Source organism: Astatotilapia calliptera, chromosome 18 (assembly GCF_964374335.1).
Source record: "Astatotilapia calliptera chromosome 18, fAstCal68.1, whole genome shotgun sequence".
Lineage (NCBI taxonomy): Eukaryota > Metazoa > Chordata > Actinopteri > Cichliformes > Cichlidae > Astatotilapia > Astatotilapia calliptera.
The window spans coordinates 33,229,798-33,246,445 of record NC_137439.1 but is presented as its reverse complement, the minus strand read 5'-3'; the positions used below and the strand labels follow the sequence as shown (position 1 = coordinate 33,246,445).

The 16,648-nt window shown below is 38.5% G+C and overlaps 1 protein-coding gene across 6 annotated transcripts in view; it reads right to left on the bottom strand.

Annotated features, from left to right (window-relative positions):
* Positions 1-16,648, bottom strand: part of astn1 (astrotactin 1) — a 476,318-nt gene that overhangs the window by 244,044 nt on the left and 215,626 nt on the right. For all 6 annotated transcript variants that reach the window (XM_026150134.2, XM_026150137.2, XM_026150138.2 and 3 more), the window contains one exon: positions 16,088-16,238. In XM_026150134.2, coding sequence (XP_026005919.1) covers positions 16,088-16,238 — 151 coding nt within the window. The remainder of the gene's footprint in view (positions 1-16,087; positions 16,239-16,648) is intronic.

The window sequence follows — 16,648 nt, the reverse complement described above, 5'->3', positions numbered from 1 at the left end:
CACATTATTTTTTTCCTTTCTATTGGTAGGTGGCACAGTGCACCTGTGGCAAGTAAGCAAGCTAGAAGACTGGCAGTCTGGCTGGGTATCCAGTTACGGAAGCAACACATTAACAAGAGAATTCTGAGTAAAACCAAAGTTACTTTCCCTAGTAACTAGTTACTCTGAAAGTAATGAGTAACTTGAAGTAACTGAGTTACTTTTGATAGAAGTAACTAGTAATGTAACTAAGTTACTAATTTAAAGTAACTTACCCAACACTGCTCATTTTACAACATTTGAAAAGGTTGAGAACTCATTGTGGACACTGGGAAACAAATCCCTGCAGAGTAATTAACGAATGAACTTTAAAGTCCTATTTTCTATATCATTTCGATTTCAGCAGATCTGTGAGCTTTACAAAGGAGAATTCATGGAGAATAAAGATTCGGATATAAAAAAAGCTAAGTGCTAGAAAATGAAGTTGTGACACTTATTAGCAAATTTTCAAACTGACAAACCTGTGGGTGAAGCGTTATGCCGCATAACTGAAAAGTCTGTTCAGGATTGGAATTCACACAGCTGCACATCAACTACAACAACTGCAAGAAACTGGCTCTTGCTAAAAAGTTGAATTTCATCTGAGAATGTAGCAATCTTTCTACGAGATTCTGCCTTTATAAAATAGAAATTGGACTCTCTAATATGCTGATTCCTGCTACATTTTGGCAGGTTTGAAAAGTAGACTTACCACACTACATGAACAATAAGAATGACAAAAAAATTGAAGAAAGTCAGTAGCCGAGTTGATTAGTGTGCTAGACCAACCCTGAAAGTAAACCAATGACAGCATTCTCGGTTATTGTGAAAGGCATTTCCGGTATTTATTAGTAACTACCTGGAAAGGACACATTTCTTCTCCAAAGGAACACGCAGGTTACTAGATAATGACCATCCACTGACACAAACAAAATAGTCTTTGAAGGCAAAGTAATCACCATTTATCTTAGAATATTTAATAACCAGACAGTGAGTGAGAGTGCTGTCTGTTCTGTTGTAGAAAGCAAGCATGCAGTACAAAGGCTACTCTAGAAAACCCCTTGAACCACCACTTTTAATTCTGTTTCTTAATGGAGATAAATTCTTTCAGTGCTTTTGAGGCTTAAGGGAATCAGCCCTGTGCTATTGCCAAACAGCAACAAATCCATGCAACAGAAGTTGGGTAAGCTATGCACTTTTAAAATTTGTCCAATAGGCAAACTGGTACAGAGATTCAATGACTGAAGACTTAAACCGTGAGGAAAAGTCTTCAGTGGAAAATGTTAATCAAGTCCTAATCAAGAAGGAGAATTGGAAATTTGACTTATTCAAAGAATTTCTTTCATTGTGAAGGAATTTCATATTCAGCAAGTAGACATGACAGTAGTTAATCTACTTCACATGTGCAAAATATTTGAGGTGTGATTTTTTTCAAGATGTTCCCTCTTGGACATAAATTAAAGCATCCATCCATTTTCTTCAGCTGATCCCGGGCAGGATCGTGGGGGCAGCAGCCTAAGCAGAGAAGCCCAGACCTCCCTCTCCCCAGCCACCTCCTTCAGCTTGTCCGGGGAAACACCAAGGTGTTCCCAGGCCAGAGAGATATAATCTCTCCAGCGTGTCCTGGGTCTGCCCCGGGGCCTCCTCCCAGTGGGACATTACCCAGGAGGCGCCCAGGAGGCATCCTTGTCAGATGCCCAACCACCTCAACTGGCTCCTTTCGATGTGGAGGAGCAGCGGCTCTACGCTGAGCCCCTCCCGGATGGCCGAACTTCTCACCCTATCGCTAAGGTTGAGGCCAGCTGCCCTTTGGAGGAAGCTCATTTCCGCTGCTTGTATCTGTGATTTTGTTCTTTCAGTTACTAAAAGCATTAATGTAATAACTGTGCCACAATTTGAAGAAAATCACTCCAAAGACACGATAATTTTCCATCCTTTCAATTACTTATAATATTGTGATATTTGTGTGCAGAATTATATATTATAATTATACATCTGTCATGAAAGGGTCGTGCATAGTAAAAGGTTATTAGGCTCTATGCCTTCAAAACATTGTTTATTGTGATTATTTTGTTCATGTCATGTTTATTTTCATACTCTGTCAATTATTTATTTTTTTTATTCTTATATTATTTTTCATTTTCATATGAATAATTAATGGCAGCGATTGAAAACAATAGGAAAGTAAATTGATCCTGTTAAGCCAAAAGTACAGTCATGTGGAAAAGAACCTTTTCACTGGAAGTACACACCATGATTTAGTAGCTTGTTAAACCACCTTTAGCGGCTATCCGATTGTTAAGTGATGACGTGACGAATCTTACTTCCGGGTCTAAAGTAGTCTGCGTTTAATATGGCTTTTGTGTTGTTAACATGTTTAATGTTTTGTATTTTCTTCTATTTAATCTCAAAAAGCTCCTAAAACAGTCAGTGATCACTGTTGACCTCCCTCGGCTTTTATTACCGCTAATCATTTATTTAAGCTCAGTTTTTAAAACCTTAGGATGTAACTACAGCCCAGCCCATGCAGCAGTATATGAATGACTAACCTCGTATTGTGGATGGATTATCTCAGTTGTTCTCCTGGCTGAAGTTTGGTCCTTTTACAGCATCCTGCCATGCGATTACATTTGTTCCTGACCACCGAGAACACTCACGTTAACTTTTATCGAGTGGAAAAAAAGTTAGCTTGTTTATATTATGCTAACTTAGCTGTGTCGCTAGCGGTCACGTAGCACATCATTATATACCAGCTAGCCCAACTTCAGTAACCCTACAAACGTCACTGCTGTTTAGTTTTCTGTCTTCATTTATGCTGGAAGTGATAACAGAGCTGTACGTTTTAATTTGTTTCCAAAACCCCGCAGTCAGGACATGCTATATTGTATTTAGATAGAAGCTAGCGAGCTAACTCCCTGCTAACTTCTAACTCCGTTAAATGTCATAAATTCCGTTTTCATGGATGCCTGGATGTTAAACTCAATTGTTACACCTGGTAGAGCAGAACGCTGATCATTTTATTAAAGATGAAAGACTTTAGACAGTTTTTCAACTCTCAGTAATGCCATAGTGATCGTTTGATATATGGACCTGCAGCGGAGTTTAGGTCCAGACACGGCTAGTGACGTCAGACTGAACAACCGGATAACTTGAACTAATGATTTGAGAGACTTTATCAGAGTGAATTTTAGCTCACTCTTCTTCACATTGAGTTCATTGAGGTTTTGGGGCCTTTATTTATGTACAGCTGTCTTAAGGTCACAGCACAAATTTTAATCAGGTTTAGTTCTAGACTTCTACAAATGAAAAGAATTTAGATGTTTTGCTGTGTCCCAGTCAATCTGTTGTAGATCTACAGGTGATTGTGCTACTGTTGACCCAATGTGGGCCAAGTTTCAGCTGTCAGACAGATGCCCTCACATTTGACTCTAGAATACCTTGACATACCGATGAGTTCATGGTTTACTTAATAGGTGCAAAATACCCGAACAAATTATCAATTTATCAAATTATCACCCCTCCACCACCATGCTTGACAATAGGTATGAGGTGCTGATATGCTGTTTGGCTTTTTCGCCAAATGAAGCACTGTGCATTGTGGCCAGACATCTCCACAATAGTCTTTCTGGCCAAAAGACATAGATCCACAATCTTGTGCTTATTTCAGGAGCAAATATGTAAACCTAAGCTTTACTCTGATGCTTTTTGTAGAGAGTACCCTTCAGACACATCTTTTTCTAATTGTACTATAATCATCTTTAACATTTAGCATGCCAATAGAGTCTAGGATGTAGCTCTTGGATTTCTTTGCAATTTCTCTGAGCATTGCACAGTCTGACCTTGGGGTGAATTTCCTGGGATGTTCACTTCTACCAAAATTGTGACATTGTGTTAACACACACCTGCTTTCATAGAATCAGCTGCATTTCATTAGCAGCACCTTGCTGCTTACCCTCTTCATTCCTCTGTAACTAATGATGCACTTTATTTTTCACCAGATTACACAGAAGTCCTTTGACAATGTTCTTTTCACACATACTTCAAATGATCTAAGTTACTTACTAACTTGACCTGGTAAAAAGTAAAATCACCACACATAGTGGTTATGCATCTTAATGTCCACCCAATCCCCAATTACCAAGAAATATTTTTGAAGAAATCCTTCAGGTTTTTTTTTTGCAGTTTCAACAAGCAAAAAATGTATACAAGATGCATTTTCATATTTTGTGTCTCTCAAGGCATTTATGGTGTTTTACTCAATATAAACAAGTAAGTAGCTGTTTAAGAGATAAAGAGAAAATAACATTTTCCCTTTAAAAAATTACGCAGGATGTGTAAAACCTAATTTTACACATCCTGGACAATTGCTAGATCCTTTAAGCTCATTACCCAGCCACTTCATGTGGGGGTAGATGATCAACAAAACAGTACCCACAATTTGTTTCCAACTGAGTACACCGAAAGGTCACTAGTTTAGGGACAAGACTTACCGCTTCATCAGGCCGATGAACATCTTTAATATGTGTCTGTGCATTGTACCCACACAGTTTATGAATACAGTTTCCTAAACAACTGTGCATGCATTAGCTGAAACTTAGCACATATAAGGTACAAAAAAGCTTCTTTCTGCGATATTTATGAAATTGAATTGAAAAGATGACGTGTTAACCTTTGTTTTACTTGTTTGCATTTTCTTCTTCTTATTATTCCTCTTTATGACATTATGGTTTTTCATACTGCTGTACTGTATGTTGGGAAATATTACCTTGGCACTTATTTGTATAACCACGTATATTAAGGTCATGAAACCTTAAATATCTTAATCAAAAGGCCAGTTAGAGAATTAAAATGCACATTGACTGATGCATCAAACAGAGAACTGGGATGATATATTTGCCAAAAACTTAAAAGGTTTACAGCAGAGAGAGAGAGAGAAGAAAGCCCACAGGAATGTTCGCAGAGTAACTTATCATTTCATTAATAGTCTGTTAAAGACATCACATTTTCTTAACCTAAAACATTATTCCAACATTTCACTTTCCTTTCATGTTTCTTAGCAGAGAAAATTGTCTGGAGAGGGTTTTATTATAGCATGTGATTAGATTAACACTGTGAGTCAAAGGTCAGCTTATCACAGAGCACTAGGCTCCTCATTCCAGTCTCCTTTGGATGTAATGGTGAGGAAGTTGAGTGCAGGAACCTTGGCCTTCTAGTAACCCCTCTCACCTCCTTCACAGCAAAGTGCAGAAAGCACAATATGGATGAAGACTCAGGTCAAGTGGAGGCACTGCAACGATAGACCTGTCTATAAAGGAAAGGTCATGTTTCCTGACCATGGATGCTCTCCTTTATTGATTGCTGGAACTGTCAGCACTGTCGGTAATTCTAAAACTGCCATTTTCCATTCAGAAATGTACCCATATGGAAAAGATGTATATAAATCTTATAAAGTTTGTATCTGTCTTGTGTGAAACTTGTATGAAAAGCATATAAGAGTGAAAACAGATATAATAATGGATTGGATTGGATTTATATAGCGCTTTTATAGGCACCCAAAGCGCTTTACAATACCACTATTCATTCACTCTCACATTCACACACTGGTGGAGGCAAACTACAGTTGTAGCCACAGCTGCCCTGGGGCAGACTGACAGAAGCGAGGCTGCCATATCGCGCCATCGGCCCCTCTGGCCAACACCAGTAGGCAAGTAGGGTAAAGTGTCTTCCCCAAGGACACAACGACCAGGACAGAGAGCCCAGGGATCGAACCGGCGACCTTCAAACCTAAATATAAGATCCCTTGAAAAATTATATAATGAAACTTGTATGTTTTGGATACTTACTAAAACAATGTATGAAAGTAATGAGAAAGTGGCCACTTTCATGAGTAAATCATGTAAGCCTCATATGATTTACATATAATCACAAGTTTTTACTATTTCTTTTCCATATGGGTAATGATCTTACAATCTGTAACGAATCGTAGTGAACAGATATCCACAAAGTATATTAAAACAAGTAATCTCTTTGCTAAACTTTATCGACTTGGAGAATGCGAATGTGAGCTTCTCGTTTGGTAAATTAGAGGAAAAAAAACTTTCTTTATCAACTTGAAAAAAAGAGCTTTGTTACTTTGGTCCAAATTGCTCACAAAAGGGAAACCGCATGTGTATTACTTTTGAACAGAGAAGGATTATTTATACCGTGTGAAACGTGTCTGCTGTAATACAGCTTTAGGTTTGAAGGTGCCTGAACTAATGAGCGATAAAAAGCAGGTACAAGAAAAATTATGGAGACAAGTGAAACCGAGAATAGGGTCGATATCCTATTCAGGTGATGTAAGTACTGGACATTTGTTTTGTTATGAAACTTGTTTCATCTGCTTTTGTTTAGTAAGCTAAAACACAACACTCATTTTAAGTTATTTAAAATGAAAACGACGGAATTTGAATGAAAACAACAGAATTTGGGAACAAACAATGGAATTTGAATGAAAAGAACAGAATTTGAACAAAAACAACGGAATTTGAATGAAAACAACAGAATTCTAAAAGAAACAATAGAATTGGAATAAAAGAGTAGAATTAGAATGAAATGAATAGCATTTGAATGAAAACAACGGAATTAGAATGAACAGACCAGAATTTGAATCAAAACAATGGAATTAGAATGAAAAGAACAGAATTTGAATGAAAACAACGGAATTTGAATGAAAACAACAGAATTTGAATGAAAACAATGGAATTAAAATGAAAACGACGGAATTTGAGAACAAACAATGGAATTTGAATGAAAAGAACAGAATTTGATCAAAAACAACGGAATTTGCATAAAAACAACAGCATTTGAATGAAAACAATGGAATTTCAATGAAATGAACGGAATTAGAATGAAATGAATAGAATTTTTAATGAAAACAACAGAATTAGAATGAACAGAACAGAATTTGAATCAAAACAATGAATGAATGAACAATGAATTCTAAAACAATAGAATTTGAATAAAAAGAGTAGAATTAGAATGAAAACGGAATTTGAAAACAAACAACGGAATTTGAATGAAAACAATGGAATTAGAATGTACAGAACAGAGTTTGAATGAAAGCAACAGAATTCTAAAACAAACAATAGAATTTGAATCAAAACAACAGCATTTGAATGAAAACAACAGAATATCAATGAAAAGAATGGAATTAGAATGAAATGAATAGAATTTGAATCAAAACAATGGAATTTGAGAACAAACAATGGAATCTGAATGAAAACGACGGAATTAGAATGAAAACAACAGCATTTGAATGAAAACAACGGAATTAGAATGAAAAGAAAAGAATTTGAATGAAAACAACGGAATTTGAATGAAAACAATGGAAGTTAGAAACAAACAATGGCATTTGAATGAAAACAACGGAATTTCAATGAAATGAACGGAATTAGAATGAAATGAATAGAATTCAAATGAAAACAACGGAATTAGAATGAACAGACCAGAATTTGAATTAAAACAATGGAATTAGAATGAAAAGAAAAGAATTCAAATGAAAACAACGGAATTTGAATGAAAACAATGGAAGTTTAAAACAAACAACAGACTTAGAATGAAAACAACGGAATTAAGAGTACCTCTGTCTAGTAGCAGAGCACTTTATTTTCAGTTTTCTTAAGTGAGAGAAGAAACTCTAATGTTTAATCATTTACTGTATTATGCTGCCAGTTTTACTTCTTCGAAAAAAATCAGAATCTGTAACAATCTTTACCAACACGTCACAGTAAGAGAACAATCGGAAATTGAAATCAGCCAAGAAAACTGCAATTGGTACATTTCTATTTGCAATTATAGCAATGGTCCCACATCGCAAAAATGGTATGGCCTGGATCTGGCCCACATACCGCAAAGAATGACGGCCCTTTGGTGGCCCAGATTTGTTTTGCCAGAGGTGGCCCACACATGGGTCAGCACAAGGCCAGTTGCAGACACACTGGTGGCCCTGTGCTGGCCCAGAACAGTTTCAGCTCTGGCCCCAGATGTCAGCCTAAGGTGTACCTTAATCAAGCCATGTAATAACAACATGTGCCGGAACACAATAGTGCAAAAAAGACATGACAAAACTCTGTTCAGACACAGAATGGACAGATTCTTATATAGCACTATTCTACTCTCCCGGATTACTGAAAGTGCTCTATACAACATTCACCCAATAACACTTTCTCTAAACCGAGTGCTGCCTTACTACATTCACACACATTCATACTCTCAACACGCAGCCTGGAGGAGCCAGGGATCGAACCACTAACCTTCCGATCAGTAGGTGACCAGCTCTACCTCCTGAGCTACAGCCACCCAGTGGTAAACATGAGTAAACCCTCAGTAGGTTTTGGATAAAGTTTACACTCACAAACCTGTCAAACCTGCATTTGAAACATTGGCAACCACAGCAATATAGTATTGCAACATAGCATTTGGGTCTTCTACCTAAAATAGGAAAATAGGAACATAAATAGTGCCATCATTGCCAGACTTGGCCAACATCAGGTTGACAGACACCCTGCCATGACACCAGTCAGTCAGAAGTGCCAGTTTGATGCTGGATCAGGGGAAGACCTGTTTTCTATGAGCCTGGGCCACATAAACCAAACCATAATCAGGCCAGATGTGGCATGCCATCACATAAACAGTGCCATCTACGCCAGGCCTGGCCCATATTTGGATGACATACCACTTAACATGCCAGAAGTCAGCCAGCAGTGCCGGGTTGACACCAGATCTGGGCTAGACCTGTCTGCTATGTGGGGTCCTGTTCTTTGATACCAAAACTTTGACTGATTTAACTGCCATAGGGTTCTGGCACAACACTGCAGAATCTGGGATAAAATGATTGTGAAGGGTTCTTTAATAAAAAGGATCCAATACACCAGTATCCACAGACATTTATACTGACTAGAAGAAAAAGACTATATGCTAATACTGGCATAATTATTTTTAGTGCTTAGGAACATCTCCGTCTGCAGCGAGAGAGAACTACATCAAGCCGTGACACCGATGAAGAAAGCATTATGAAGAATGACAAGGACATGTCCCATTTTTGCTGCTTCGTGAAAGCCCTGCTCCTACCAACTGCACTTATGCATCTGCGATGCAAGTTTTCACACTTGATTTCATTTGGGACAAGAGACATAGAGAGCTTAGTCTGGCTGATGAACAGGGTGGGAGTTACATTTGGACTGGAAGATTGTACATGACATCTTCCAAAGACATGTACCACTTCAAGTGGTTTATATGAAATGTTCTCCATCAGCACATTAAAATAATACATCACGGCTCCACCCTGAGTCTGAGTGACAAATTCATGGTCTGCACCTTTGTGAATATTGTAAAAGATAACAAACATGGCAGGCGTCATGCTTCTGGCCTGACAGCGCAGGCTCACTCTTTAAAAACTGCTGTGTGGTCTCGGGGGTTATAAACCTAGACACCAAAATGAGATGGTTTGATTCAGGAGCTGATGTCTGGTCAGGAACAGAACAGGACACAGTGATATGTTTCAAGTGATCTTTAAACCTGAAGGAGAGTTTTTCCAAATCTAAATCACGTATGGTTTCCGATTGTTATGAGCAGAGGAACTACCTCATCTTTTACATCATATTAAAACTGTCACATTCAACTTGTGATTCTGGTTCAGGATGTGTATTTCTACTATTACAATTATATATTTTTTTATTATTATTAATGCGACAGTAGATTCATTTATGTTTGTGCCATTAATCTTTCCACCTTCATCTTCATCTAACAAATAATGTATTATTTTCAAATAAAGTTAATACTGAACATCACATACAAAACGCAGTAGATGAGCGCTTCCTTTTATTAAACTTCTAATTTCAAACACATAAACACAGAAGTCCAGTGACCCGAGGAGAGAAAACATCAGAAGTGACAATCTAATGTGCTCCTATTCCTCCTCAGGGCTGAGGTCTACCTACATCTCTGCCAGGTATTGACTCCACTCAGCACTGCTTAGTGTCCCAAAATGTGATCTGAGTCAAGATTGTTTTTTGCTGCCTAAAGGGAATAACACCAATACAGGAGAGAAGAAGTACTTTAGCCAGTTCCATACAGTATGGTGCCGTTCAGAAATATTATTAAAGGGCACCTGGCTGCAAGCCGTGTATTTGTTGGTCTTATGCGGTATTGTACATATTTTGTACAGTATACTGTACATATTTTGGATGAGTTTCAAGTATATAGTCTGAGGCTGGCCAGATTTAATGAAGAGGAGCAAAGGGGGTTAGTTCTTTGTCACATGAAGCCTTTTTAGAGGTGATTTGTGCTGTGGTGAGCGCATGTCTGTAGAACTGTTTGGCCTTATAGACTGTAGTTTGTGGAGATAAACCAACAGTTATTGAGATGTAAAGCTATTACATCTTTGTTGTTTTGATTGTTTATACCTTCAGTTGACCAATGGTTCAACGTTGAATTAGGTTATATCATTATAAACTGAAAAGCATCAAAAAAAAGTGGTGTCTCTTTCAGATTCATTTAAAACTGTTAAGTTGAGAGCATAGTATTGTACCCTCATCAAAGGGAAAGACTGCATATATTAAAAATATTATTCAGTTTACTAATATCTATGAGCAAGGAGTCAAAATACATACGAGAGTACAGACGTTCTATTTTCCTTATGGGAATTACATATTCATATCATAATGGGGAATATACAACATACTAATATAATATTACTGACCTAATTATTATTACTGGACACTTTGTTAGGAACACCTCAATAGTAATAAGCTCGACCCCAACTCTTTTGTCTTCAGAACCACCTTAATTCCTCTTATCCTATTTATATGAACACACACTCAGTTGTCTAGCTTAGTGTTTCCCAACCACTGTGCCGTGGCACATAGGTGTGCCGTGAGAAATGATCAGGTGTGTCGTGGAAGATTCCACCTGATTAGTACTCTAAGCGCCCGGCGTGAGTAATGGGCAGAACATTTACATTCTCTACCACTAGAGGGCAGTACAACTACCTGCTCTAATAAAATGGGTTGCTAACTGCTAGTAAAACAGAAGAAGACGAAGAAGAATTACATAATAGTTATGCTGTGAGTGAGACGACGCAATATAAATAGATAAATATTTGAAAAGAAAAAGTAGTCAGTCTGACCTGGGTCCTGGAGAAAAGATGAAGATGATGATGAAGGCCCAGCCTGAGTAGTGGTCAGAAGAAAGCAAAAAAAGGTATACTGGGACAAACTGAGCTATACCTGGTGCGCCGGGGAAACTTTTTGTTTGGTGGTGTGTCGAAACACTGGTCTAGCTACTGCCATTGTTTATCTTTACAGTGATAAATGCGTGTGGCTTCTGGGACTCTGAAGGTAGTTGACAGGTATCAGGAAGCCAAACATGCACAGCGCTGGCAGCAGCTGAAATAAAATCTCAGATGTGGGAGGAGTTCAGTGAGGCCGTGGAAGCTGTGTGACTCAAAGAAATTCTGCCAAAGCATCATGTGACAAGGAGGAAGTCATTTCCTCTGTTCCTGTAGAGTTCTGTTGCTTTAACTGGAGACATAGTTAGATGGTGGAAGAACATCCATCCACAGAGAACACTTACGATGGATGGATGCTACATAAGTTACATCACAACCTACAGTCACTAAAAACAATATCTGATTGACCTGCTTGTTTCTACTTTGTACACAACATCTGCTTTACTTCATAAGCATGTTGTCTGTTAACATTAAAAATCTGGACTGTTATAATATAAACAATAAATAATCAGCATATTGATTTTATAGATACCACAATCCTGGAGTATTTGACAAAGGATTTGCTAAAATAATTTGAAACTATTGTTACTTCAGTTTACTTTTTTAGTATCTAGTTTTATAAATTAGTACAGTTTGATACATTTGAGGGTTTTATTTGTTATTTCTTTTCTAATTTTCTGTTCTTTTATAATTATTCACACTTGTCAGTCTTATTAAACTACTACACACTTTACCCACATTTTCTGTACTTGTATTGAGAAAATATATAAAAGTTAGAGCTACGAAGTTTTGGCTGTTAGTCTAAAGACAGAACTTTATGAAGCTCTGTCTGTAGATGTGATTCAGAGTCAGTGCTGATGACCCTTTTGTTTTCCATACTCTCTTTGCATCCCCGATATAAACATTGTCCCGGTCACACACCACAAACAGTCCCAGTTAAGTCTTGTCTTATACTGTGTGCACAAAACGCCTAAGGTGGTTCTATAAAGTAGCTCTACACCAAAACACACAGAAGTAAGCAGCAGCAATGACTGGCATGTCCTGTGTACTGCAGGTTTATGTATCAAGCTACAAAACTCACTACACGGGCTGTTTGGATGGTGCCCAGCTATTCTAGTCATTCCATCTTGGTGGCAATCTGTTCTGTCAACAACATCCTTGTTTTCCAACATTTTGCAGAGGAGACAAGTGACAAGAAGAAGCTAATTAATCTCACAATCATCTTGTGATTATTACGCTTTCACTTCCACAGGTGCCGCATGCTGCCTCTCCTCAGGAGAGCAATATATCAGCTAGATGGAGGAGGTCAGTCAGCACAGACCGCCAGCATCACTTGACTCTCTCGAAAGAAAAGATATTAAATGCACACAGGGCAGCTTCTGGCAGTGTGGACTGAGACAAGGCGTTAATTGATTAATGTGGAATCAGAACGCTAGGGCCCAGCCAGTTTACCACCCTCATTAGACAGATGAAAGGCTTGTTTATTAGCTCAGCAGTCACAAGACAACTACTAAAAATCACAGTAATATATGCAATGGGAGCTGACAGTGGTCCTGTATGGTGATGGACAGGAGAGGAATGTGTGCCTGTGCGGTATACTGTATCGGAATATCAGTGGCTTTGCTTGTAATAATAGGTGGTTGTTAAAAAAAATGGGACAATGACGGCATGTGTCATTCAAAAAGAATAGGAAACCTTTAAAGCATAAGAGATCAAAGACTGCAGAGTGAAGCAGCTAAAGTAGAAGAGATACCAACTGCCAACATTCCAACTCCTGAGAGCTTATGCCAGTGGTTCCCAAACTTTTTTTGCTGGGCCCCCCTTTGTTTTACAAGAAAAAAAGTTTTACATCTCCAAAATGTCAGGAGTAGTTAGTCATTATGAGATGTGTTTGTGAACTAAAAATCAAGAATGTGGGATACTGTTTGTCCGTGATTTAAACAGCCCAGCGCTGCTCCCGACGAAGGGAAAGCCAACCCTGCAGGGAGACCTACCTCGGCACCTGTGCAGGTGAAGCCAAAGGGCAGATTTGCTTCACCATATTTTCTCGTCTTTGGCTCAGAATGAAGTTGGTTTGGAAACATATTCAGCGATGCTTCATCTCCTGCTTTGCGTTTGTGTGGGCGCCCCGTGCTAGCAGTGTCCAAGCGTTTTGTTTTCTTTCCCCCCTTTTCATCCCGCGCCCCCCCCTGCAATGGCTCTGCACCCCCCTTAGGGGGCGGGCCCCACACTTTGGGAAGGTCTGGCTTATGCAAACATTAGAAAGGAAATGTTGGAAAACAGGTGGTATTAGTATTAATTAGACAGGAAAAAGGGTGTGAAAACAGATTGAACAGATAATGCATCCCACCTGTCAATCTTTCAGCCCTGCAGTGATTATTTATCTTTGGTCTAACTACAGTTCTCTACATACGTGTCTATCAGTCACATCTAGCTAGCAGCCTCTTGTTGCAGCACACTGAACATTTTATATATGGAAAAAAGGAACAATTATAGACCAGTGTCACAGTGCATATTATGCATTGCAAGTACATCTATGTTCTTTTTTCAGTTCTAAAAGAAATTTACAGTAGAACATCCTCACAGGGATGAAAATACAGAGAAGGGTAAATAATTAATAGACTTGAAAAAGGAGTTCCATGGAAACGAATATTTTAAGAGTTTTTCTTTGGATCCACCTGACACTAATTTCATCAAGAAGAAATTTGGGTTTTTTCCTGATGCTTTTGTCAAGGATTTGTAACACACTGCAACATAAAGCAGTCTTCTAGAACACGAGTTTTAGTTTAACATCATCCGGTAATGTCTAAAGGAAGGTTGTCACAACCAAATATTGATATTCCTTTTTGTGCTTTCCCACATGAGAGACCAGCATGAAAAAAATCTTATCTACACAACACATAATAAAATACCCACATGACTCTGACCCAAAATATCCATTCAGTCATCTCTTGGTGCATGATGGAAATTAGATATCTCCCTTTCTTACATTTCAGTGCAATGCTGGTGCTACTTACAGGTCTTCTTTCACAGTGTTTATCGTTTCTGGTGGTGAACAGCACAATACATACAATAAATACTTTACGTGTGACAGATTTCTCCAGCTAAATAAGCTTGAACAACGTCACAATGTAAAAAATGTTTGAATAAACATTTAAAAAAATCAACACACTTTTAAGTTTTGTTTGCAGTGTAGAACAGGAAGCTTGTTTTGTTTAGCTGACCGTCCTCAATATTAGCATTTATGCTAATGCAAACCTCAGTGCAAGCAGTGGCAAATATTTAGTTGCACTCATTCAGGGCTAGAAAGTATGACAGCTAAAAGAGTCTTCCAACAACAAAAGAATAAAAAGTCAGGGTATATTGCTTACAGTGCATTACGCATTGAACTATGATGTGCACTAACATGTCCTGTGTTTGCAGCAAGGCACAGCTGACCATGCCCGAGAACAACTAATTTCAGAGGCGTGCAGGAGAAGTATTTCCAACTGGCTCCTTTCTATGTGGACTAGTGGCTCTAGCCCTTCGGAGGAGGCTTATTTCCATGACTAGTATCCCATTCTTTCATTCGCTACCCACAGCTTGTGGCCATAGGTGCAGTAAGAATGCAGATTGACCAGAAAATCAAAACCTTTGCTTACACTCAGACGGATACAACCTCCAGAACACTGCAGATGTTCCACCGATCCATCTGATGAAATTCCCACTCTTCTTTTCCCCTCATTCATAAACAAAACCCCAAGACACTTGAACTCCTCCACTTTAACTGAATTAACATTTTAAATAGCACATTTCTCAGCTTAAAAAGAGACTAATAGACAATAACATTATGGATAAGATATATTAGCTCCTGAGACAGACTGATTGATCTGGTTTCGATATTCCTTCCACATTTTTGAAGCTCGTGCAATTTTAGCCTGCAGTCTCAAACTTAATGATTTAAACCAAATGAGGAAAGTCAATAAATGTACTCCTGCATGTGTTTTCCATAATGCCTGAATAATATTTACTTGTCTGAGCAACTGTTTATCATGCATACTGTATATAATTGGCTGGAAATGCTTGCCTCTATATAAAAAGCATTTTCCCATTTAAAAAACTCTCACAAACTCTTCTGCCTCTCGTTGAGATGCATTACAGGCAAGAAGAATACTGGATTGCATAAATAGCATCTTCCAAACCCACCTCAAAGGCTCTACTCAAGTGTATCAAAGTACTTGAAAAGAAATTAAATTGTTAGGACTGATGGTGCCTGACAGCTTATCAATAGAAGTGGGGGATTTAGCAGAAGCAAAACACTAGCAGCCAGTGCTAAGATTCTGCAAATAACAAGAATGCTATTGCTGAAACCCCCAACAGATGGAGAACAAAACAAACCTGGCTGCTACATTTCCTGGTTGCTAAGCACCACCTGGAGTTAATGAATGTGTTGTCAGGCTAAGAGGCATATGAGACAAGAGGCAAAGTCAAAGTGTCTACTCAGAAGCATTAGAGAGTACCAATCTGCTGAGACTGGCGATCTGCTATTTGTCCTTGTGGGTCATTGTGGCATGCAGTTGTGTTTATACTTAGACTACACACACAAAGTTAAGTTGGAATATTAACTAGTAAAAAAATCCCAGGTGACCACAAGTCGAAAAAGCCCGACTGTTTGGATCTGCTGACCGTACTAACTATGCTCTCATATCAGTCATAAAAAGTTATATGAAGGCTGTATGGTGCCCAGTAATACTTTTGATTAGATTTTCAGCAAAACCTGAGGTACTGCAGGCAGTTTTATAACAGAAAAAAAGGACTCACCACACATCCAGTGGAATCAAGCTTGCGGTCTGATATACAGCGGAAATTGCGACTGCAGCCACCGTTGTCTTTGGTGCAGTCTCTGACAGGTCCAAAAGAGTCCAGGAGAACCTCCAAAGAGTCAAACGATGAACTGATCATCAACTCCTCTCTGCAAATACAAAAGCAATACACAAAAGTAATTACCTTCAGCCAGGTGTATCTGTGGGGCTTTCAAAAAGTATATTTCATGACTTCTTTTTCATCCCCCTGAAAGTGAAATTTTTTATACTGGATGCATTTCCTGGCACAACCTTTAGAATAGAATAGAATAGAATTCAACTTTATTGTCATTCCACATGCAGGTACAGGGCAACGAAATGCAGTTTGCATCCATCCAGAAGTGCTTTAGGCTACGTTCACACTGCAGGCGAAAGCGCATCAATTCCGATTTTTTTGACCCTATGCGACCCATATCCGATCATGGTGTGACAGTGTGAACAGCACAAATCCGATATTTTCAAATCCGATCTGGGTCACTTTCGTATGTGGTACTGAATCTGATACATATCCAATGTCTCA